We start from the raw sequence: 27,121 nt of genomic DNA, 5'->3' as shown, positions 1-27,121 counted from the left end.
ATGGTTGCCTGCTGTTTACTTTGTTCGGCCAATTTCTTTCTGAACAACTTCAGTTTTTGTGTAGACATGCTAATAGTAATTTCCACCCAACAACAAGGACCTAGGCAATAGTACCATTTATGGCCACCATTTTCCCATGCATTGTATCTGTTTTCATGATTTCTGTATGTCTGTTTGTCCACAGTCACAAGGACTCCGGATTTTGCCTGTTACTCCTAATATTTTAGGGATTCCTTAACCTTTTACATTGAGGGGTCCATCTCTAGGGATTCCTTAACCTTTTACATTGAGGGGTCCATCTCTAGAAGAAATGCAAAAGTGTGGTATTTTCTTTCTTACATTCCTGGTCTAAGGGACATGCCTGTATTATATTGATCGGTTGTTGGAGTTCAAGGTATGTTTTTCAGGGAACAATGTGAGGTCATTGCGACACATGGCAAAGCTTTTTTATGGGGCATGTATGAGCACAATGAACTTCTTGCCCAGATTTCAGGACCTTAACTTTTTTCGTTTTTGTTTTTCAGGACCTTGTGAAAAGCCATCTCATGTACGCCGTGAGGGAAGAAGTAGAGGTTCTCAAAGAGCAGATCAAAGAACTACTGGAAAGAAACTCCCAGCTAGAGAAGGAGAACAACACGCTGAGACAGCAGCAAGTGGCGGCATCCAGCGGCTCGGCAGCAGTACAGGCACAGCAAGCCAGCCAGCCAGTACAGCCACAGCCAAACCAAGCACAAATACAATCCCCTAACCAATCTAATCCTAGCGAAGCGACTGCCCCTCAAGCGGTTCTTACACAGCCGCAGACTCAATCATAGCATTGACTGTATCATGTAGTTAGTCATTAGCAGGTAGTTTGGTAGCAGTGCTGATATGCATAGAATTCTCAGTAGAGTTATCAATGCAGGGCCAAAACCAGCTGTACAACCAAAAAAATTTGCAGTTGTGAGTGAAAAATATTTATGCAAACAAACTTGAGGAGAGTAGCTATGTGTAATATATGTTAACAGCCATATGTAGAGCCGTCATGCATGAAAATTGTATTGAGTATCAAAAGATACCACATTTCCTGCCATGCAGCAATTGGTATCATGTGATTTATGTTTCACATTTACTGGTACAACGCTGATGTGCATTCAGTATCGAATTTTACCCCTTTCACCCCCATTTTCGTGCAGATAGACATGCCCAACATAATTTAGCCTGTTTACCCCAGTGCCATGTGGAGAGGTCCAAACTGACAATTGATAACCATGGGTTTGGGCTGAACCATAGCACTGAAAGGGTTAAACAATAGAAATGTGCCAGTCTGGTGGTGAAAGGGTTGAAATGTGACCTCTGAACTCTTGATTCTCTGCTGAGAATTCCTACCTAGAAATGATGTGCAGTTGGCAAAGAGAATTTGTCGACTTTTACAAGATGATGTAAGTTTTGAATTGACTTAGCAAATTACCTAGCCAAGTTTAAAAGGTTAGTTTTGCTGAGTAAATGCTTTGTCATATTTTGGCATTTTCAGCGTCCTAAAGAATCCGCAATTGTCCTGAAATATATATTTATATATATGAACTAACAGGCATTCAGTGTTTCCTTTTTATTTACATATATACAGGATTGTTGCATTTGGTTCTTTATGGGTTGGTCAGAAGCTTTATGGCCATAGAAGCCATATGTGTACATATGAATTTGTGCATTTTCCTCCTTCAAATGTCGGTTAAATGATATTATTTGATTTTCCGCCGCGTAATCTTTCCTAGTGTACTATATTCACAAATACTAAGTAAGGGGCAAATTAAAGATATTATGTCTTTCAAAATTACCTCTGTTCGGAGGTTTCTAAATGTTTTAAGCACAAAGAAACTCCTTTGAACTGCAATTTTAGCTCCAGCGGTTATCGTACAGGAAATGAGATAATAAAAAATTAATTCTCTGTGGGCTCCAAGTCAAAGCTTGCATGACACAAAGCACTTGTCATATGCATGTAAATAGTCAATTTACTTTGTGAGCATAGCTTGTTTGACTTTTCCGTGCTCGAGATTTATTTAACACGATAAATGTCCTAGAAATCTAATGAATCCTCCTGTGTGGATTTTGATATTTGTAAAGTTATGAAATATCTTATTTTTGCAATTTTACTATTTCAGTCACTACAAAAAATGTCTTAAAAGTTGTACTTGTTCACTGTTTCATTGACTGAGGTTTACAGCAGCATACGCAAACCACTGAGAGTCACAACGTCATATTCAATTTGTAAAGCTACACCATGATGTATGGATACGGTTGAATTTGTCAGAAGCACATTGCTGTGCTGAACTGTAGCTGCATATGACCTACATTGAGCACCCTGGCTACTTCAGTGCATAAAGAAATATTCCAGAAATAGAATAAAAAAGTCTGAATGACCCCATTTACCAGTAGAAGGGGGAACGATATCCATTTGAAAGTTGATTATGCACCATCAATGTTTTGAAAGAGGATAGCGAAGTTTTTTCCCTCCTGTATTTTGATGCGTTTTCTTCAACAAAAAATATAACTGGGATTGTTGAATCTGGACGTTACTGCGGAGAGGAATGATAGCATCACCATGTGGAGCCAAACTCTTTACGATATTGTACTGCCTTAATTTGTGATATATATTGTTGACAAGCAGAGAACAAAAATGGTATTATGTTTCCCTGCAGTGTTGGAAGAATTTGGGTTGCTTTGATATTACTGCGATAATCTGAAAAAAATACTGCCGGATGTTTTGTTAGTTAAGCAAGCAAAATGTTTTAAGCCTTTTATAAAATCCACTACCTTCTGTGTCTCTCTATGTTGAAATGCATTGAAGTTTCAAATGTCCGACTGTCATTAAATGCCAAGTCTCCAATCCAAAGTATTTGTGACTGCAGCCGTATAGTCATGGAAGTTTCCCCAAATTTGTACTCAAAATAAATGCATGAAAAAGAAAGACTTTTAGCCAAATGAAAAATTGCAAAAATTGACTTAGTGTGAACTGCCAGCTAGCGATAAGTTGAGGAATTACAAAGATGTCAATGTTATGAGTTGTTGAATTAAGCCACAAGCTGATTGGTCAATAAGCAAAAATATGCCCAATCAAATTTCTTGTTACAACCCATGCTTTAACATAGATAAACCCTTGCTGTGTATCATCGTGGTCAATCACTATATGTCAAGCATGTTGCCAATATTTAACCCCATCATTCCTATTTCCCATCCGGTAGGTCCAGCCATCCTGTTGAAAACGATGAGATATATCAAAGTGTGGTTGTGAAAGGGTTAAACTACCAATTTGGCTTTGACAGAAGGCTACTATTTGGAACATGACACTGTATTTCTCATTTTTTTCATCCTTTCTCACCCAAAGCAATAACTGTCCACTGTGCAGTGTAACATGTATATCATTCATGTATCATTTGAAACAAGTATAGACCATCTGTCTATCACATGATATTGTCATACCAAGGTTACATTGTTGCATAATGTATTCTGTGTCTTAATCATTGTGAAAGTACTTAGCCAGAATTTTCATACCAACCATGTATCTCATGTATCACCATAATCCAACCGTGTCTCACCATAAACCAACCTTTTATCTTACCATAACCAAACTATGTATCTCACCATAATCCAACGATGTATTTCACCATAACCCAACCATGTATCTCACCATAACCCAACCATGTATCTCACCATAACCCAACCATGTATCTCACCAAAACTCAACCATGTATCTCACAATAACCCAACCATGTCTCACCATAACCCAACCATGTCTCACCATAACCCAACCATGTATCTCACCATAACCCAACCATGTATCTCACCATAACCCAACCATGTATCTCACCATAACCCAACCATGTATCTCATGCATAACTCCACTATGTAAGCCCATGCATAACCCCAAAGCTACTTTTTCCTCCAACGAATGCAAGCAGTTTGTCTCTATTTTAAAGTGAATATGAATTATTTTTAATGTATGCAAACCATCATATAAGTAAAAATATAGATAACTTGGAATATCTTTCCTGACAATTCCTAACAAAGATTAGGGTAAATTTCAAAGCAAGCTAAATGTGACAGCAGAAAAAAGGTCAATTTTCATATTTTTCATAGCAATGCCGCTCCAAAAAACATACCTGTACATGCGTATATGTTTTTAATCTAAATAAAAAAGTTTAAGGGTAATGATCAAGCTGATGAAAAATGAACAATTGCTTTTCCCAATTTCTGTGTTCCAAGATTTTCCTCACAATAAAATAGAAATTTTAAATTAAATCACCTTACAAGCCTTCACACGGCTGTCACAGTTAGGTTGCCAGACCTGTAGTAAATTTCAATTCACTTCAATCATTTTACTATAGATGTTTGTCTAAATTTTAAGATGTCCTGTCAGCTATTTCAACTCAAAAAGATAGAAAATTCACAGACACTTCCCAGTTTAGTGTGTAAAATCTTCAACACAGTGTCTGCTGTCATATATATCTATATAGTGACCCACTTAACATTTGAAACAGGAGATGAGTATAAGTAGATGTTAGTTTAAATGAAAATTTTCAATCCTTTCTACAAATTAGATGTGGCGTATAAACTGGAAAATTGACAAGTTTTCCCCTGCAATAAAATTGACGGCAAAGTTCATTACATGTGTGAAATATTACTATAAGATCCACGCCAGCTTTTAGTGATAAGACTTATTATTATAGTAAAACAGAAATTTACCTGAACAATTTAAAAAATGGTGCTAGATTATTTTTGGGGGTTTTTTGTTTGCTATGAGGATGACTATGTTATCTTTATAGTCATAGTAAATGTCAGAGAGAGTGCTGGCTTTATGTGATGAAAACATTTCAAAACACACAAAAAAATTTTACATTGTCAAGGATTGGACCAATTCTGTGTGAGCTTCACAAAACAGGCAAGTCTGTTGTACTCAAGTGTTACGGACTCCTACTTGCTGAAATCAGTTTTCATATCTGTTGCCACAGCCAGGATACTTCCAGTTGTTTGTTCCTTCTTACCTCCAATGCTGTCAGTGTATGTTTGTTTGTTTTGTAATCACCCATCACATTTCTGAGTGGTCCGGGCTGCAAAGTTGCACTCATAGAGGCTGTATCCACATAACATTGTACAAATGCATAGCCATGTCAATTCACTGATGTGTGTCCAGTAAAAAAATTCACACCTGGTCTGTTCAACACTCGGTATTTCACAGCAAAATTTTCACCAACCATATACATAGAATAGTAAATGTAACATGCTTCTAGACTGATTGTACAGTTCCAAGTGAAGGTTCCTTGTACTGCATTTTAAACAGCACAGCATAAAGCTCGCTGAACAAGTCACATATTCTTAGAATTATTCTGTTAGTAATGGATAATATTTTTTTTTCAGTTTGATTTCAAGATTCTTGTATATCATCCCAAATTTGTGATAGTGAACTTTCTTTGAGAAGTCAATACATGCGAGATAGAATTAAAACTTCACCATTTTGATGAAGTAAGAAAAAAGCTAACTGTAACAAAAGCTTACTGGAATATTTTATGGAGAGGTTAAAATCCATTATGGGTGGCCTTTCATTGATGTACACTGGACTGATGTAAATGGATAGATAATTTCTAGAATAGAATGGGTATTCACTTGACTCATTGAACTGTGCATTGATGCTGCAGCGCTAACATCTGTGTTTTCAATCCATTGTACTTCACCAACTCATTACTAACCGAGGGAGAATTACGCATTAACCCTTATAATATAGTACACAGTAGTCTGTCATCCTTATATACAGAAGCTTGTTAAGATTACAGCACAGGCAAGTCACAAGAAATACTGAATGATTGCAGATCTATGCCTGAAAGTTTACTGAAGATGTTGATGAGCGGTGCTTGTCAGTGAGAAAAACTAGTTCAACTATTTCATTGGTTTTATTATTTTGAATGAAATTAAAAAAAAAGGGATGATTATAATCTTGCAGTGTTGTTCTGTATCAGAAATTATCTGCTTGTGTGCAGGAGTTTGTTTGAGCAGAAAGAAATGCCAAGAAAAAAGTATTCTATTTTAAAAGCTGTAGATAAGATCTGATGTTGTGAGCAGTTTTGAAAAGATATTAAAGAAAACGTATGCCAACAAGGCCTGAGATTGCCTTGAAACAGTCATGGCTTGTGTCTGTGTGAATTTTTATGTGTGGCACTTTTCACTACTGTAACCCTATCATGGCACATTGTAATACACCTCATTACAAATTCGCCTTTATTTATTTTTGGTGGTGTGGTATGCGTCATTTTGGCGTTGATATATGCAAAAAGCTAGATACTGGTGAACAGTATTCAAAACTTGACTGGTTTACAATTCGGAACAACTGTTGATTGTCTGAATACGTGCACATTGTAGAATGTGTAGCAAAGATGGTGTTGTTGTCTGCAACTGGATTTAATGGATGTGTGATAGCAGAGGAACTCAATTTTTCCATCAGAAAATTGGATGAGGTGTGTTACAACCAACATATTGACAGACCATGTTCCCGTAACAGCAGATGCTTGTTTTCTTTTGGACCTGAGAATCCTCAAAATAGTTGTTTCCCTTGGCCAACACATTTATGAAACTTGTTTCACGATGACTGTCAGGCCCTTGGGAAACACAGCGTTTGCTGTTCTAGCTTCATGACTTGTAAATATGTGCATACAACATTTTCAGTGTTTGGGCTGACAAAATAAATTGTATGATATGAATCTTAAGATAACTTTCAATATTATACACTGTTAATGAAATTTGAGAGGAGCGAGTCTCCCTGTTATTATGTGTTGTGATATAGCATAACAGCTAGATAGAAAGGAGGTTGGCAAAGTGGCTCTCCCAAGGAAGATTACAAGCCAGTTACAGTAACTGCTCATATATAGACGGGAAAAACTTTATTTTCACAAAGTAAAGACTGATTTGGTTGTTTTGGCGGTTTTCCAAATTTATACATCATACCCAGACACACAACTTTTGTAAAGTAAAGTAAAGTAAGCCTTTATTGAAATCGTATCCCAGTTGGGATCTTGATCATTAAGTACACACTGTGTATCTGGTATCTCTTTTTGTCTCTCTGTTGTTGAACCACGAATACACAAGATCTACTTAAAAGGATAGGATAACTTTGTACAAAATGTCATGTTTTCTCCCTGAAATCATGAATTTTGTGGAAACAGAAAATATCAACCTTGCAAACATGATGCATTGTGTACACTTTACATAGTTACTGTTCACAGATGACGTCTAGTCTGGACTGGAACTCAGTTGTCAACAATCATCCCATGTGCTGGCTGTTTTGACAAGCTGAACACAAGGCATGTTAACATGATTAATTACAATTGGAATAAATATATCCAAAAATATATCAGAGGTTACAGCCAGTGGAGCTCCAATTTGTACTTCCACATACACCCTTTGTGTACAGGTTTAGTACTAGGACAGTGGAACATTGTAGTCTATGATTTTCAAGGTCAAATACTAGGACTTGTCAATTATCAGAAAACACATGCTGTCTTCACACTAGGTAAAAGTGAAACATTTTAGAGACACTGTTTGTGATTTGCAAACACAAAGGATAATGATTTGAGTCCATGTATCCATGAAGACAAAGTTAGTCTCGACTCTCGAGTATTTTAGCTGGCTTAATGCGCCCTCTCCAGTTCAAAATGTGTATATAACCAAGCTTATAGCCTTGCAAGATAGTGGGTGTGAACGATGTTGTTTTGGTTCGTTTGAGATGATGCCCTAAAGAACAGCATCAAGATTCTCCCTGTACCACTTCATCTGTTGCTGTTTACAACTTCCCTTATATCGGAATTTCAGTGACTTGATTTTCTGGTGGCACTGCTCAATTTGAGTCCAAATTTCATTTTTTTTCAAAAGAGCTGTTCAGTTTGGGTTTGCACTCGGCATTCATTGGATGTTTTTGTCTGAGCAGACTAAAATCCGTGATTTTACCTCTTCATCAGACCAATTGTTGCCACAAGATGCAGCAGTGTGTGCAGTTGCTGTATCAAGAGCAAGTTGAACGTTATACCTAACAAATACCTGCCACATTAGGGCGTTTAATAATAATAGAATGATCTTGTGCAGGCTTGGTCCATTCAGCCAGCTTGTACACCGACTCAGGTCTGGCGAGCAACACAGACTCAGATCTGAAACATTCCAGAACCACACAGGAGTGTCCACAGGCTATTTTTTACCAGTATTTGATCCAAGACGTTTCAGGAGCATTTCAAGGGACCCCCTGTGTGAACATAATATAAGTGTATACGCCTACAACAAAGTCAATACGGAAATATTTGGAAAGTAAACATGTTAACCGGACATGTGCTTCCCTATTACTACAGACGATCATGTCCAACGGGATAGTCACAGGATACTCTCTACACTAAGACGGTTATCCTACACTGAGCTGAACCCAGTGGTGAAGCCCATATGATAATGTTGAACTTGCAGTATGAAAGATCAACCTGATTAGCAGCACTCATCTGCAAATGTTCAAGGTCTAATTGGTATACAAATTTTGGACTTCGATCCAGTCTTTTGAGTATTTTAAAATCTGACTGGGACTTGCATGGCCATAAGACTAATGTTGACACTATGTCACAAACCACGGCTATTTTGCTAAAAATAAAACCAATAAAGCTGACTAGAGTGAATGTAGTGAAATTTACAAAGACACATCTAGATCTGACAAATCAATGGTCAAACTTCTTACTAGTTTGTTTTAAAGTATTTCAAAAAATCACAAATTTTCTGATACTCTCCAACATTTCGTTATTATTTTAGGCCAACACATTATTCAGGAATTCTAGTTAACCCTTGACAGCCAAAGTCAATTTTGTCACCTTTAGAAAGTATACTACCAGTCAATTTTTTTCAGATTTGTCAAAATTTTGATCAACAAACTGTAGCCAATGAAGAGTGATGTCCATATGGTCGAAAATTATCAAAAAATTACAGAAAAATTCAAAAAATTGGTTAAAATGGTTGCACTAAAATTTTGGTGGGAACAAAATACAGAACTCAGACTGGACAAATTCCACAGCAATGCTATTTGCAAAGATCTACAGCATAAACCAGTCTTTACACTAGGACTGTTATCCTACACTGAGTTGAACCCAGTGGTGAAGCCCATATGATAATGTTGAACATGCAGTGTGAAAGATCAACCTGATAGGCAGCACTCATCTTCCAATGTTCAATGTCTAATTGGTATACAAATTTTGGACTTTGATCCAGTCTTTTGAGTATTTTAAAATTTGACTGGGACTTGCATGGCCATAAGACTAATGTTGAAACTATGTCACAAACCACGGCTATTTTGCTCAAAATACAACCAACAAAGCTGACCATAATGAATACAGTGCAATTTACAAAGAGTTAAGACACATCTAGACACATCATATCAATGATCAAACTTCTTACTAGACTATGTATTAAAGTATTGCAAAATATCACAAACTTTCTGCTACTCTTTAACATTTGCTTATTGTTTTATGACAACAAGTAATTCAGGAATTCTAGTTAACCCTTTGACGGCCAAAGTCAATTTTTGTCACCTTTAGAAAGTATACTCCAGTCAATTTTTTTCAGATTTTGTCAAAATTTTGATAACAAACTGTAGCCCATGAAGAGTGATGTCCATTTGGTCCAAAATTATCAAAAAATTACAGAAAAATTCATTAAAATTGGTAAAAATGTTGCACTAAAATTTTGCTGGGAACAATTACTGAACTCAAAGGGTTAATTGACTGGAAAAATTCCACAGCAATGCTATTTGCAAAGATCTACAGCATAAACCAGTCATTTTCCATTAAGTCAGTTGGGAAGAGAAAGAAAATGTGTGCTTTCAGTGAACTTCCTCATCAGGACATTGCTCAACAAACTGCAGATTTCTCAAGTTTAAACATGAAAATCAAGTTGAATTTCACCTGTTCAACAAGAATACACCATCTTTACCATCAGATAGGAAGCCTCCATAGACATTTTACACTGTAATGTATTACAGTCCTGCCTCTTTCATTCCTGAAGTATTATTGACCAAGCTTTACTCGCAAATACTGCTGTTCAGCGTTTCTGAGAAGCTACTTTAAGATACAGCTATTCCAGTTTGCCATAAACATAAAGGCAACAGTGTGTATTATTTAAGTCAAAGTTGCATCTTTGCTAAAGATTTTTCACTTTCTTCATTCTTTTCATCATCAATTCATCATCATCATAATATTCACTACACACTTACAGCCATAATCACATTTTTGTAAGTATTTGTGGAAAGTTTTGATTTTATTAATAATCTTTTGTTCTGTACAATGAAATATATATCTTATTTTTTGTGAGGACTAAACAGAGAAGTGGAGAAACGACAGTGTACAATGTTAAAACAATTGCAATTGAACCAAATGTACAGAACACATCTGAATAAAAAGATGCAGGTTTTGGTGATCTTCTGTCAATGCACCACAATTCTGTAGAATTTGCAACTAGACTTCATGAATCCACAGCGTCATCATCTGGGAGTTTCCAAAAGACAGTGGTCCAGGTCAAAGGTGTCGGAGTCCAAGTTATTTCCATAAAGGTGTGCACATTCTATCCCATGCGAATGGCTTGGATAATCTGGAATAGTGCTGAAAAAGAGGAAACAAAAATCTAAGTATACTCTATGACAAATAAAAGAAGTACCAAATTTTATTATTTGCATGTTAATAACATGTCACATTACAAAAGCTCTATAAAAACCATGTTTGACATTTCTCTAACAATACGACTTGTAAATATTTTATTGACTCTTCATGGAAAGTGCCAGAAAGGAATAAAATCAGAAATAAGTAATACTGAAACACATGTAATTAAGTAGTAGATCACCGAGACTTTAATCTCCCATTCTTTAAAATCACAGCAACAATAGATTGCACACCCAGAATATGCAAAAAATAATTGAAGGGCAATGTGCTTTGACCCTTAACCCCACTTCCCAAAGGTGAAACTGAACAGATTAGTGTTTTACCAAAATGTGATTGTGATAGGGTTATGCATTCTGATAGAATTTATCTGATTTATGCTTTGTTCTTTATAGGGCAGCAAATACAATTCAAGCCTATCAGAACTAACACACAAATAAGACTTGGAGTCCCTTGATAGACAAGAATAGGCATTTGCCCTCTCAAGATTTGCACGAGTGGTTTTGCAAAGGACAGAGAACAAGCATAGCACTCTTATAACATTTCTATTCTCTTGTGATATATGATTCGTCACAGGGAATCTTGAAACACCTATAAGTTAATTGACCTTGAAGCACCCTTCCATCCAAATTTCCCTGCAAAGAGTCTAGCTTTGCCACACAAAATAAACGGCATGACCAAAATGTCATGGCAAATCAACTGAATACATACACGGGAGGATTTATTGCATCATTTTCAAGAATCTTTACAAACCTGTTACCTTGTTTTACCTGGTCTTTTGAATGCTTTCAATTCATCAAATTTTATCACATTTTGCTCAAACAGTGCTAATATGGTAGGACCAATACAACAATCTACAGGATTAATTCACCACGCCAAAAAGAGCCAGGCCCACTTTGAACCACGGTACTTGTTTTAGGGAGGGATGACTAAGGAAGTACTAGTAGTACCTATAATATTGACTGTTTCTTCACTGAATTCCACTTATCTGTTGCAATTCCCTTCTTTGAAGGGAAGAGGAATTTTTACTGACATTTTTTTCTTTCTTATTCTTTCAAACACTTTCTGTCGTTGATCAATAGTGTCTATTATATCCCTGCATGAATCTTTCCAATTTCATCTTACAGAGATAAGAGTATCAGTTAAACATAAGAGAGTATCACATATAGTTGATATTGCATTTTTAAAGTAAGTGAGTTGCAAACAATATTGTAAGTTTCATATTTTTTTAGAAGTTTTCTAAGTAAGTCTTTGATGGAAATTATCATCACTTTTGACACTGAAAGATTCAAAATGATTTCAATATTAACAGAGAGATTGTCAAGCTTGTAATGAAAGTTGTATGATGCTGGCCTGATACATTTGCCAAGGTGGTAAACTCTTAGCCTGTATCCTTCAAGGCCATATAACTTCCCTACCTACTGACTCAGTAAAAAGATGGTATTGAGCCAAAACCTACACACATTTTCACTACCGGTAAGTACTTGTCACAAATTTAGTTAGTACAAATCATGTTTACAGCATCTGTGTTTTCAGGGGCCTTCAAATGTTCAAGTCTTTGTTTAAAATGCAACAAATTTTAATGGGACATGTTATGCATCACTGGTTAAGAGACTTGACCTGATGGTGACATATGAGCTTCCAAGGGTAAGGATTAAAGACTGTGGTAAGGCAAGTCAGCTTGAGTTTACACTGTTTTCTTTCAATTTTCAATTCATTTACAATAGTCTATGACACAAGCAGCTTTAGATTTGTCAAAGTGTGACCAAGAGTAACTGCCATATGGCAACGTATGCAAAAACAATAAGAACTGTTTTCAAAAGAACTAGTTGTAAACTAGGTGGTGAACAGGGGAGCCATTTTTTTCCTCACACATTATTTTAGCAAAACTTGAAAGTACTGGAGTATCCTTGCTTCCCATCTGCTGTTTACAGTTTAGGACAATAGTTTGATTATTTATTACTGTAAATCTAAGGGTGGTTAATGAAATAATCACACCAGTCAGTCATGTCCATCTGCACATTGATTCTCTTAGATAGTGGTGCAAAATTGGCTTTGAGTTAAATTTATGAGGGCCCTCATACATATTAAACATGCAAACATCAATACTAGTTACTACAGCTTTGTGACACAGAGGCATGGTTTTGGACCTAACAATCTGGACCAGTGCATATTCACAAAGTTTGCAGTCATGCCCGAAAAAGAGTAAACGTACACTGGTATAATTAATAAGACGCATAGGAGTTCTCGTATATTTAAACAGAGATTATAAAGAACTTTTACAATTAATCTATAAATGTAATCTGGTAGACGTCCATAGGGTGACCTTTGAACTCTCATGGCGTTTTCACGCATTACGCGTCGAGTACTTCGGTAGCATATGTGTGTCTTCGTCTCAACATTATAGGCCCCGGTATGGCGCATGCGACAACAGAAAAACACGATGTTAAAGTACCTGATCACTATGTAATAATAGATGGTCTGAAATGAAGTCTTTGGATAAACCAAAATGATCGAGTATAAACCGAGAACATACAAGGATTTCGCACAATATCTGCCATCGCGATCACAGCAGATGGCAAGGCAAAGTTCTGTAAAACTTACCTGATCCACACACAACAAACAAGAATAATCCTAAAAGCCAAGGTCCGACTGGGTATTTTTCTTCTGCCGGTTTCTGAAAAACAAAGAGACGTAAATATTAAGTCACAGAAGACGAGAAAGAAAACCTACGATACACGGAAGTCGTTGTTTACGAACATAATTCTTCAAGTGTACGTGTATTGTTCACAACTTACCAAACTTTTCGCAACATTTCCCCTCTGTGTTACATTTTTGTTGTATTTTTCACTTGCAACTCGCATTCTCTGTTTGGGTGCCATGATTTCCACGTGTATAAAATGAAAACCCCAGTATTTAAAGGGAAATGTGGAGCAATATGCTACGAATGATGTCGCTCTCGCAAGCCTCTTCACCGGAAAGAGTCACGAATCGCTGAGTTGCGCACGCATACTCGTGCTCAACATATATATATCCGCCACTTGAAGTTTCAATGTGCTTTTAACAGGATTTATTCCGCCAAACGAAAAATATTCCGAGTTAGTTGATGCTAAAATTCGTGAAAAATATATCTAAAATACATTTGATCGGATTTTTGGTGTAAACATCATCACCGCTCTTCCCATTTCACGCGGATTAATAATGGGTGAAGCGGTGATGCGACAGTGGGGAAGCCTACGTGGCCCATTACGTCACTGATACTGTAACACTCAATAAATCCCCAAAATACCCAAAATCTGTCCAAAATTTTTCTCTTTTCCAGAATGTGACTACACAAGATAGCCTGTATGTCCAAATTTAGGTTTTTGACGCAGTAAATAGCAAGGCAAAGGAAAATTTCTTTGTTCCTCTCGAGTAGAATATTTCCCTCCTCGATAAATAGTTTGGTCCAAGGTCTAGATGCTCCAAATCGAGGCTTGGAGAACTGCAGTTGTTGCCTTCTGAGGATGGCGCACATTACACTAAACCAGTATCTTCAGCAGGTTTGTTTACTAACAATTTTTGCAATCAGCAACGTTAAAGTGCAAACACTATAACGACTTTCAGATGTCAAGTTGCAGGTCAAATGTATTTCCATCACATTACACCGAGCTCATGCATGTCATTGTCAGTCATATATCATCTATGCATCTCTCAGTACTGATAACACATTCATTCACAACACACGTGGTTGTACATTAATCTGGAGGATTTGACGTGCAACCCAGGCAAAACCTCGCAGCTACGAAGCGCCCTGTTATTACCTTACATAACGTAGCACATGTAAATAAAAACACCATCCCCAGCCAAAGGTGTTCATGACGGTAATTTTTATGAATTTCTGAATACAGAGACATCGTTGTTTGTAGGCATTCTTGTGTATGTACTGTACGGTTGTACTAAAATATTTCAACCAGGTATGGCCATTGGCAGCAAAAATCTACAACCAATACACTAACATTTGTTATGTATTATAGATTTGATGTTCAGTACATGCCAAAACATGGTAGCAGGCAGTATCACTGCATGTGAAAAGGCTGTCTTTCCCCAGCTCTCTTATATAATTTTTTTCTATAGGAAATGAGTGACTCAGCCCATCACAATTACTGGATGTTATGAGGTGTAATAATTGTAGTATTATGTAGTCATCTGACCGTCTCTACATGCTACATTGCTTCCTACATGGAAACACTGGAAACACACAGACCAGTACTGCACAGGGCTAATTAATCATTCATCAAAAAATGGTTGCCATTACTATTTACACTGATATTGAACGGTCTGAAAACTTTGTCACAACTGTAAGAAGTAATGTCTCAGGGCCTTACAGAAGTATTCACTAATAAACTATTATAACCTTGAGAAGGGTCAAAGGATAATATAGATAAAAACCCCTATGAGTCTTATCTCACACACTGGGAAGCCCTTCAAAAATCTGTGGTACAAGCCACCTGCTCTCCCCATTTCTCATGATGTCACACACCCCCTCATGATCAAATCACACTTCCAGAAGCCCTAGAGAAATCACATGATGCAGACATACTGCATCTTTAATCATGAAGCAAGTCAGGGTAAGTGCTCTCTTAATTCAGATGAGAGCAATTCAAAAATTATGCCAGTGACCACACCATTTTCTTACTTCTTAAATACATGTATCCTGAAAATATATTTAATTATTTATTGTTAAATTTTTGTAGGTTGAAGAATGTTTGAATCAAAAAGATGGAGAATCAGCAGCGGTAAGAATTCTTTTTTTATTATCTTCCCATTTTTCCTGTCTAGTTGTGCATTCTTTATCATAAAAGCAAACCTGACTAAATGCACTGTGGTGCTTTGGATGGGCAGTTTGAAAAGTACTTGTTTCAGAGGACAGTTTGATAGTTTAGTCTGTCATGAGTATTGCATTGTCTCTGCTCTATGCAGTTTGAGAACATTTTCAGAAACAAATGGTTCTCACTGAATGTGAAACTGATCCCCAAAATATCTCAAAGATCAATTGGGTAATATTTACCAGTCGGCCACAATGGAATAAAGGATTACTGTGAATTAGAATGTAAGGAAAAGTTCTTCTCTGATCTGGACAGGTAAATTATGGTCCAATAGACAAGCAAAAAAGGAGGCACCCTAGGGCAGTGGTTAGGGTATCGGTCTCACTATCAGAAGATGGTGAGTTCAAGATCATGTGAAGTCCGGAATAATAGACTCACTGTCAAAGGATGGTTATGAAGGATGGTAATACCTACACTGAGACTCTAACTTAGTGGTGTGCCCTTGAGTAAGGCAGTTTACTCCTTGCTCCATTAGGGCAGTGGATTATGGGTACCTCACCCTGTAGTTTGGTGTTCGCCCATTGGATGATGGCTTGAATAAAATAAAAATACCCAAGTATTTCAAAGCCTGAAGGCAATTGTTATACTTCAGCAAGCTACCACAGTAATTGTGGATTCCATATATGTAATTATTCCATTTTTGGTTTGTGTGACTCTTACTCCAGTGAAGTAAACGAGCAGTTTCAATGTTTAATGAGCTTTTGCATATTTTTTGGCAGTACATCTCACTTGCAACTGTGCTGCACATCAATTTATGAATTTGTTTTAAATTATTGAGCCACTCACAGGTTATCATTTGTGCAGTGTTTTTGGTAAGAGTTGAACCACTATAAATTTCTCAAGTCATGCCATAAAGTATACCCTGCGATTTGTCAGACTCACAGCAGATCTTACCATGGGATAACAGAAATGTTTCTGAGGTTCCCAACATATATATTTTAGTAACCATGTCTTGGAAGCTTTGAAAAACGCTATACTTACATGGTCGATTTTCGCAAGTAAGAATTACCTCATCAGATATGTGTTCTAACATTTGTGAAGGAAGCGCTGTAGCAGTCATTGAGCTGTAGAAAATAAAGTGTCTATTTTTGTTTACAGAGACTATTGTCATTCCGTCATCCCCACATCGCTAATCCCAGATTGAAGTTGGAACACCCAGAACCCAAATGTGAGGAATGGTTTAACCAACCCTATGATGAAATGGTAGCTGCCCATCTTAAGTGAGATACTGCTATAGTTTTGCTTGTTTGAATCTTTATTCCTTTGTTTGCTTTTATGTTTACCTATTTGTTTATGTGTTTATATTCATTTATTTGCATGTATGTTTATTTGTTTGTATATCTGCTTTTTGTATATGGTATATGAAATGACATACCTTTCCAATTCCAATTCATCTGATTATTCAGTGTAATTTACAATGATCTCTGAAGTGTGGACCCTTATAGCATTGAAATCTGGTGCTATGAAAAATGTATATTATCTGTCCACACGTCAGTATATTGAAAGCCCGTTCGTCGTTTGTTTATTAGATGATTTATTTTCTATATATTTTTTGTGAAACTGTCTTGGAAAGATTTATTACATATGTATAATGCTTCTCTTATGTGAAATTATTCTATGTGTTTCATATTTCAGGGGCATTTGGTATGTTTCAAACCATGATTTTGTGGAAGCTTATGCCTGTCAGAAAATTGCTTTACAGTATCCTTTTATGCTTTTCCAAAGAGTACAGAAATGGAAAGACTGCAAAGAAGGATGACAACCTTGAATTCAGAAACAAGCTCTCATTGCCTTGGAAAATGGAAAGATACTATTTTATCACACTGATAAAACATTTATGAGATATATGTATTGTTACTGTAAGGTACATTGTTTGGTCTTCATCGCTGTTGATCAGAAAATCAAAGATTAATTTCATGTGAAGTTGAAATATTTTGATGTTATAATTTCAGGTTGAATGTGTGCAGTCTAATAATTTTAAAGAGTACAGTAATTTAGGTAACAAATCTGTTCACCAAATTATTTAGTTTTTGACAGAAAGATGTGGTAGTTTTGAAAATGGCTCCTACTGGTTTCTTTTAGACAGACCAGTGAAGTTACTGTTAGTTACTTCTCTGCTGTTACATATCAACACAATTCAGAAATTTAAGTTCAAAATAATTTAAAAAGTCAGAGTAATTTTAATATTTCAAAATCAAGACATCCATATTCAGGCCATATATCGCAATGCAGAAGTATCAAATCAGTGAAATTTTCGGGATACAGTTGGATCTGTATGTTCATTCAAAATTTGTCACACATGCAATAAGATATGGTCAACTATGAATTGCTGAACTGTAACACCTTGGGAGAAAACAGATTATAAACCTTCAGATGATCCACTACGCTATTGCTGGTGTTCTGTTTTGTAAAGTACAGCATCTTTGATTCATTGCATTATCTATAGGGGATATCGTCATGACAATATGAATATTAATTCTGTAGTAATGGCAGAGCATTAAAGTACATTACAGATATAGAAACGTACAGGGCACCATTCTTGATTTCTAAATTCAACATTATCCTTATCAAAACATCAGAGCTTTTCTTCGTGGATTTCAAAGCAGTAAAGATGAAAATTGGTAAGTGCAAAATTTATACTTACAGATATTATTCTTCCTCACCATGGTTGATACCATGACAACAGACTGTTGGGTTCATCAATGACAGACACACCCGGCTTTGATTCATCACTGGTCAGTCAATCTTTTTGAACAAAATATACAATTCAAGCAGTGTTATATGAGTAGTTAAGAAAACTGTCTGAAAAGTATCAGCCTTTGTACTCTATTTCTGATAGATTTTATTCTGTGTCCCAATATTCCATTATTGCATATTTGAAGAGAATATGTTGATTGTGGTTATTGGGAGAAGATTTAATAGATAACACCAAAAGTTGTATGTATAACTGAAAGCTTGAAACTCCATGTCTACTTTGCTTTCATAGGGGTCTGTCTCTGATGTTTTCTCTTGTTGTTGATCTGAGACTCATTGCAAACAGTGTAAGTACTTGACAATCATAGATTTCTTTGATTCATGTAAATAATGGCACAAGATCAAGGCTGTTTAAATTGTGACATTACTAGTGACTTCACAATTTTAAGAACAATCTTCTCAAAAAGTCATTTCAGAAATTGACTTTTTTATCTGTGGGTTTTTGTAGAGCCAAGGATAAGCCATTCAGAATTGTTCAAAGTATTAGAAACCTGGTTTTAGAATATAGACTGCGAACGCATGTAGCTCCTTATTCCATTTGTAGTTTTGCTGAATATGTGAGCCAGTGTGGATGCCAGTTACTGATGATGTGTGTGTACATACAATACACGTGTATCAGGGACACTCAATGACTGTCAACATTCCTTTGTTTTTGCATTTCAGGCAGATTCACAGTTAGCCAAGAAGGGAAGGGGGAGACCAGGAGAAACTTTGGAAAAAGCAGCAGAGATATTAATGAACTGTTTCAGAGTATGTGCCAGTGATACGTGAGTACAATCAGATCAGTAAACTCTATGTTTTATTTTTAAGCCTTTGTTTGGGTATCTGTGTTCGTGTATATGTGTTGACATATCTTTGCAAGGGAGACACAGGTGTCAGCCATATTGTTTGTGTGTCTGTGTGTATGTCTGTGTCTGTTTGGAGTGGACTTTCTGATTATTTGAAAGATTTCAAACAGCAACCTATCCAGTTCCATAGTTATGAAAATGCCAGTGTTTTTGTAGTCCGATTCCTAACCCGGCAAACCATAGCTCCCTGACTCAATCCATACCAAGTGGCAAGGATTGACTTTCAACATGTTAGCTATACACTGTTACTATGGTATGGAAACAAACACATGAAATGTCTTTCAACTTGATATGGAGTAAAATTTGTGAACGGCAAATACATTTTGATTTTTCACATTTTTTAGGAGAGCAGCGGTAGAAGACTCCAAGAAATGGGGAATGTTGTACCTCATTAATCAACTTTTCAAAATATACTTCAAGGTATGGTAATTATTTCATGTATGCATAAAGCTGAATATTTTTTTGATTGTATGTCAGTAAAATGTAATTCTTCACAAACTAAGTATGACTGTAGAGAACCAACTGTCTGTGCAATGAGGTTCATGCCCACGTAGACTGCTTCTTGGCTGGTATGACTTTAACCATATTCACACAATAGTAGATCGCCAAAGTGTAATTTGGACAAGTCTTAGATTGGAAAGGGAAATTTGTCACTACTTATTCAAAAATCCAAGATGGATCCCTAACAGCTTGTGGATTGAGGAATTGTATTGTCTCTTGATAGCATGTGTGATAATTATGCACAATACGGAAAACTTCTGAAATGAAAGGTAATTGAAAAAGTAATGTAATAATGTCTCAATGCCAAAATAATTGTTGTTCTGACATCCAAGGTGAAGGTGTCCCAGAAACACCCTACCTTAACATGCCACCCCTTACATATACTTGTACTTTGTAAATTACACAGGTAGTCGGTTCCTTTCTATCATTGCTAACCAATATTACTTCAAATTTCTTGTCAGATCAACAAACTACATTTGTGTAAGCCTCTTATCCGAGCCATAGACAGTTCAAATCTGAAGGACCAGTTCCCAATCTCACAGAGAGTGACGTACAAGTACTATGTCGGTAGAAAAGCTATGTTTGATAGTGACTTCAAAGGAGGTAAGTCTGAACTTGTAATATTATTCTTTAACCCTTTCACCACCATGGTTTGTCCCAAATCCATTGTTTTCTATGGCAAAGTTGGATCTGTATACAGGGAACTGGGGATGAAAGGGTTAAGGCCCTGATAAGTGTTTTGGTGCTTGAGGTTGTATGGTGAATGGGACCCTACTCTTGGATTCAGCTATGGAGCTACCTGTTGCTGTACAACTACACTTTGGTACACAGATGATAAAACACTTGGAAGATCCAAACATTGCTCTCCATCATCTGATACAAGTTGCCCCATTTTCAGTTGTGGACTGTACATCCAAAACTACAAATGGAGAAACTTGTATCTAACGATTGAGAGAAAGACTTGAAATGCATAATTGATGAAATATAACCCAGTCACTGTGCATACTAGGAGGCAAGTGCAATGCAAAAAAAAACATGCACAGTGCACATCATGGCAAAAAATTGTTTCAAGCCCTGGAATGGCAATAGTTTATCATCATATTTGACAGTGTGAAGTCTGCAGGCCAAACATAAAAGCTGGATATGTACAAAGCTACCTTTGGTCCAGCAGTTATTTTTTTGTGCAAAGATTGTAAAACACACAGACATCCCAAGTATAGTGACATAGTCCAAGAATGCAAAAATGTAAACTTGCATTAGATCATGTTTGGGAAAATGACTTTGAATATATTATTGATAAAGTATAACCATGGTACAGAAATACTGGAAAGCAGTTGCATGTTGATGAAAAGCTTAGTATGCACTAGTCCGTACAAGATACCAAACGTCATTATTTTCATCTCTGGAATGGAAGCTCGTTGATGTATTATATTGCTGCATATGATTAAACTAGGCTATTAGAATAATTACAAGATGTATTACAGGGCTCGAAATTAGTGGTAGTCCCGCGTCCACAGACTACCAACTTTTCCCTGGGGCTACCAAAGTCCATGAAATGGTAGCCCACACGGACTACCAAAGCCTGGGACATGAAATACTTGGCCTGCGATGTTCGTCACTTTCGGACGAGCTAAATGCAGTCAACATGCAGTTTCATTTGTTTGAAGCAATTATCCTTTCATCTGTGAAGAGTTTTTTCTGGTGACTATTACAATTTTCACTGCTATGTTGTTGTTTTCACAAGATGCAGAGCGTTTGATACTAGAATGCTGAGTTGCTTTTCCGTGTGCAGTCTTTGCATGCCAGTTCACACCATGCTGTTGATCGGCAGCATACAAGACGTACTTGTGTCAAGTTTTGGGGTTTTGATGCTGAAATTTCACAATACTGTCACTTCTCTATCAAGAGATTGTGTAATCAGTTTGATTTGAAATAGTAATATAAAACACTGTATCAGTTAAGCTTGGCTGAGTTTCGCTGTCTTTTATCTATGGTTGTCGATCAGTATCAATGTATTACGTTCTGTATAGAGAGACTCTGGTGTGTAACAAGGCATGCTAGTTCATAAAGATCATGAGAATATTTTTTCTGTTTTTCTTTACTCAAGTTACAATTTCTTTGGATGTATAAGCCAATTTTGAAAGTGATAGAAAGTGTTACAATGTACATAAATTAGCATAAATTAAGCGTTCGTGACACATAACATGAGGTTTCTCGAGTTGAAGCCCCTAGTTTTACTGCTATTTTGTGTTGCTGAACCGGGGCTTATACTCGGACGAGTACAGTATCCCTAAACTAAAATATTCATGGACTACCAGCCATTGTCACTGGGCTACCAACTTCAGAAAATGGTAGCCCAAGTGGACTACCAGGGGAAAAAGTTAATTTCGAGCTGTATTAGTATCAAAATTGAATTTTCTCTCATGCACTGATTGACACGTATTATTTACATTATTTTTCAGCTGAAGAGTACCTTTCATTTGCTTTCAATCACTGTCACAGATCAAGTAGAAAAAACAAGAGGATGATTCTCATTTATCTGCTTCCTGTCAAAATGCTACTGGTAAGCACGGTTTTTTGTGGAGGGACTGTGTGGTAAGCTGTCACCTTCCATATTTGGCTAAAATATGTAATATGGGTGTTTCCTTATCATGCCTTGTGGACATAGGGTGTGTCAGGCAGAAACTTTCCTGTTCTTGCCACCTGTTACCCAAAGGAGCCCAGGTCTTTCAAGTGCTTCTAAATTTGTGTTTTCAGTTACAAAGTTATACTGTCATTCTAGTTCAGTGCTTATGAGATTGGCGATCTAATGCAGAAGGCTCTATCAAATGCCCTGGTTTGTGATGTAGCCAACTCCATGCTGTGTTTATAGGTGGCTTAAGAATCTTAATTGATTTCCCATAGGCCAATACAGTAGTGTTGAGCTAACTTTTCCTATTTTGAAACATTCAGTAGAAACCATGTCAACTGGTGATAGATCAGTGTCAACTTGAGTAATTAAATTTTCCTATGGGCAAGTACGTGATGAAATAGCGCCCCCAGTGGTGTTATGTAGAAATTCATGCTCATTGCTACAATTTTCATGGGTCTTATATTCATTATATTTAATCACAGAATGCTACAACCATCTTTCATAACAGTCTGCATTTTGATTCAAATAGACAATGGTCTTTGCAAAAATGTTTCAAAGCCAAGCTCAAACCAGACAAGCATCAAATGCAGGTATCAAAACTCCAAGGTCAGCACTGTCTTTCCCCTAGGCTATCTTTGTTGGTAACAAACCAAATGACTGGTCTGGCACCAGGCGCCCTCAGTAGTTTGGTCAAGTCCAGGAGATTTGGGTTCGTGGGAGTTGAGAGATGTTATCATGGATTTCTTCAACTTTTCCTGATGAAAAATTTGTAGAATGTTTTCAGTTATGGTTTAAAGTTTTGTTTTTCTGATTCGGCCAGAAATAGGGTGGGCTGGTCAGCAAATTTGTTTTGAATTCCTGTTTTTTTACTATGACCTGAATAAAATGGAAAGTGTGGTTAATTCATGAATTATTGTCTTTGAAAATATAAAGACAATTTAGTTGGTTCAAGTAAGGGTAAGAAAGACACCCATCTCAGGAAAGACATGTTTTTATTTGGCCTTTCTGATGATTCAGGTATATTTGTCTTGTTTTATATAGTGCATGTCTTGGTCATTTTGCAGAATTGTAGTAATGCTTTCAAAAAACTAACTCTTGTTTTATTTACCGTGTCATGTGTAGGGTCAGATGCCAGTAGCCTCACTTCTACAGAAGTATGATCTGCTACAGTTCGCAGATGTTGCCAACGCAGTCAAGAAAGGCAATTTGTTATTATTCAACGAATCGTTGGACAAACATGAAGCATTCTTTATAAAGTGTGGTGTTTACCTCATCCTTGAGAAACTTAAGATTATAACCTACAGAAGTCTGTTCAAGAAAGTGTAAGTTACAAAAATCTCATAAACCTAAAAGTTTGTTCAAAAACAATATAAATTAATGCTGAAATCAAAGAATTCTCACTAATTGGAAAGCAGACTGAAATTATTCAGGAAGTTCGAATATTAAATAAGTCATGATCCAAGCGTTGGTTATCAGTGTATCTTTGCTGTGTGAAGCAAAGCTGTAACCAATATTCTATGTTGAAGCAAAGCTGTAACCAATATTCTGTGTATATGGCGTAGCCAATCAAATGGCTGATGAAATGAAGCTTTAGATATCATGTTCTCCAAAGCTAGATTGTTGGAGCAAATCAAGTTATGATGAACTTGGTAATCACTTTGACATTTAGATTATCGGTTTCTAGGGAGAACTTCATCCAGATTTGTTGAAATCATGCTGAAATTTTGATCATTGAAATTTTTAGAATTTATCTGTCCTTTTGATAAACTTATCTTTTTTTCCAAATCGTGGTATTTGCCTTGCAAGATTTTACGATGACTTTGTTTAACTATTTTCCTGCCAAGTTCATATTTCACTATCAGGTCAAGTACATTAAAACTAGTGAAACACAATGTGTTTTATTTGGTGTGTTTTAACAAAATATTGAACATTTGAAGGCCCTGAAATCACAGATACCATAAACATGATTTTTATGGACTAAAGCGTTTGGAACAGACCAAGCCAAATGAGCGGAAATATGTATAGTTTTGGCTCAATACTGCTTTTCACCGAGTTTGCTGATTGGGAAGTGATACTGTCTGGCAGGGAAAAGGTTAAATTTGTTCTACTTGTGATGAAATTGCCCATGGATTATTTTCAGCACAGCTATTAGGTTTGAATCAGACTGTGTTGACATGTCATATGAAAATCACAGCAGATCAGTGTTGTCCATGACGTCATTTGTTTATAGCTTCATCTATTGTGCTTTCAGCTCAATAATCATGAAAACCCATCAACTGCCAGTCAGTGCCTTTGAAGTAGCGCTGAAATACATGCAAATGGATGACATAGATTCTGATGAAGTCCAGTGTATTATAGCAAATTTGATCTACACAGTGAGTATTATATCCCTTTCTCCATGCTTTCACCATTATGGTTTGGATTAATCTCATTGTTTCCTATTGAAAAGTTTGACCTCTATGAAGGGAACTGTGGTATGAGGCTTAAACTGAAAGAATTGACCCCATATGATCATTATTCTATCTTTTATTTCAACTCTCAGCTTTTCCCCTTTCAGTGGATCAACAATGAGAATTTTTTGTTGGGGATGTGTTACTGTGGCGATTGGCCATTTTCATGAGCCAAGCGTGACCTTACATCATTGGTTGATTGAATCCACCAGTGTGATCACTTTATGAAGGCTTATGTGTCTTTCAGTGTACCTGTACAATATTAATGGCTAGATTGTCCATTGTAAAGTTTTGGACAAACTGGCAGATTTGTAAAAACAAAAATGTCAGGAAATACAGGTCATGTGAAGTCACAGAGCAATGTATGTCGTTGATTTGTAAAGCAGTTTTTCCTGGTGGATATATTACTTTGGTAAATAAAAGATATCATTTTAATCTGAGGATTTAGTGGCGATTTTACATTATTAAAAGATTTATAGATGATAATTATGAATTGATACAGTAACTCAAACAATGGTCTATGAACAAGTGAACAAGTAGTATGAACAAGTAGGTCTCATTGTGAGGGATGTGAGGGCTGACGCTCCGATGACACTATCATCCAGAAGAACGCCATGTTTTTCTGATGGAATCTCTGTCACTCATATGACCATTCACAAATATCAGGAGATAGAATGTAAATGTAAGAAGTGTGGGTAGAATTTAGAAGGGCTTTTTAGATTGTTTTCTCTTTTAATTTCAAGGCTTGTGGAATGAGAAGAAAAAATCCCCAGAAAGTCTTGCCTGACATGAGCAAGATACATAGATTTATCACGTCTTTCACTAATTTCAACCCAAGATAGGAGTCTGACAGGATTTGTGATTTGTCTATGACCAAAGCCACTTACTTCCCCCTTCCAGGAATAATGGTAAATTCCAGAAGCCCTGTCTTTTGTAGGATAAATGAAGGTTGCTCTGAAATTAAATGAAGATACTCATCGTTCAGAAAGTTTCTATATTTCCACACTTTGTGCTTAACAGTTGATATCGCAATTTGATCTTGTTTTTTTCATACAAAACTTTTTATTTTTTGCTTTACAGGGATACATCCGTGGTTATATATCCCACCAGCACAAGAAGTTGGTTATCAGTAAACAGAATGCATTCCCACCACCACAGACAATCGGTGTCAGCTCATGATGACCATGGACAGTACTTCATGTATATATTTGGTTTTATGAAAGTATGATAAAAAAGGAATGACTTGATTTTACAACAAAATTATCAGAAATATCAAGTTTTCAGAGGCAAACTGAAGATTTTCTTTATTCTATTTCATACAAATATCATTACAACTTTGTTTAACATTTTCAGGAAATCTTCTTACTGTACTTATCAATATTTCCAGAGTTGACTGTTCATTTATTCTTTCAAGATATGTTTTTGAGCAGTCATTTGTTGTCGTTTCATATTTTTCATATTTGTTAAACAGTAATGCATCCATCTTTAAGTGGAGAGTCATTGTAAATAAAGTTGTCTGATTCTGAAAGCAAGTTGTTGGTTCTAAGGTTTTTTAAGGCAGACTTAAGCTTCAAATAAATTTCTCAAATTTGACCAAATTGAGATATTCTTTATTGTATCATAACAGTACCGGTATATTGATGGTGCAAATACAGCGATCTTATTGGTCGAGACACGAAAAGAACCATGGTATATTTGCGATATACCACGGCTGGCATACGCGCGAGCTCTGAGTTTGAGCAAAAATCCGTTTATGACGTTCCACCCCAGAATTTCAATATACTGTTATGATATAATAGCAATAAATCACACCCACTATTGCTCGTGTACATTTGTCATGAACTGGTCAAAATCTCGTGGTGTACCATCGCTGGGTGTGCTTTATTGCTTAAATAATCAAGATTTGATGTTCTTTTTACATCAAGAATCAGTTATTTCTGTTCACATCAACAAAACCTTTACCATTGTGGTTTGACCAAGACCCATTGTTTTCTGTGGCAAAACTAGACCTACACAGGGATATTGAGGAAGAACTTATTGTGCAGATTGAACTTCTGACACTTAGGAATATGAGACTGTTGACAAATATTTCAGTACTGTAACTGAATTCACCATTACTCTGGATAAAATGGCCAGCATTGAACATCTCACTGGTGTTCAAAAGGTGAGTTTGAAAGTTCTATCCAAGAATGCTGCCCTGATGAAAAGACAGAAATTCACCCAGATCCATACTTTACAACAACACACACTGACAGAATTACAAATCCATTTCAGTGTAGAAAATACGAAGGACATAACAAAGGTCAGGGCTCGAAATTAAAATTTCACCTCGGTAGTCCACTTGGGCTACCATTTTCTGAAGTTGGTAGCCCAG

The 27,121-nt window shown here is 36.4% G+C and overlaps 2 protein-coding genes across 2 annotated transcripts in view; both read left to right on the top strand.

Moving 5' to 3' along the window:
- The window catches only part of LOC139119218 (TSC22 domain family protein 1-like), a 35,404-nt gene extending 29,252 nt beyond the window's left edge, over positions 1–6,152 (top strand). Inside the window, exon 3 of the mRNA XM_070682898.1 lies at positions 525–6,152. Within this exon, the coding sequence (XP_070538999.1) occupies positions 525–815 (291 nt within the window). The 3' untranslated portion in view covers positions 816–6,152. The remainder of the gene's footprint in view (positions 1–524) is intronic.
- Positions 6,153–14,090: 7,938 nt separating this feature from the next.
- Positions 14,091–26,279, top strand: LOC139119232 (PCI domain-containing protein 2-like). The gene is made up of 13 exons (XM_070682918.1): positions 14,091–14,236; positions 15,431–15,472; positions 16,661–16,782; positions 17,198–17,263; positions 18,142–18,183; positions 18,549–18,603; positions 18,980–19,083; positions 19,509–19,584; positions 20,127–20,268; positions 22,128–22,228; positions 23,420–23,619; positions 24,549–24,672; positions 25,828–26,279. The coding sequence occupies exons 1-13, from the start codon at positions 14,201–14,203 to the stop codon at positions 25,924–25,926; spliced, it is 1,209 nt and encodes a 402-aa protein (XP_070539019.1). The 5' UTR covers positions 14,091–14,200; the 3' UTR covers positions 25,927–26,279.
- The last annotated feature ends 842 nt before the right edge of the window (positions 26,280–27,121 follow it).

Source organism: Ptychodera flava, chromosome 19 (genome assembly GCF_041260155.1).
Source record: "Ptychodera flava strain L36383 chromosome 19, AS_Pfla_20210202, whole genome shotgun sequence".
Taxonomy (NCBI): domain Eukaryota; kingdom Metazoa; phylum Hemichordata; class Enteropneusta; family Ptychoderidae; genus Ptychodera; species Ptychodera flava.
The sequence above is the reverse complement of the archived record's forward strand: the minus strand, read 5'-3'. Positions and strand labels throughout refer to the sequence as shown.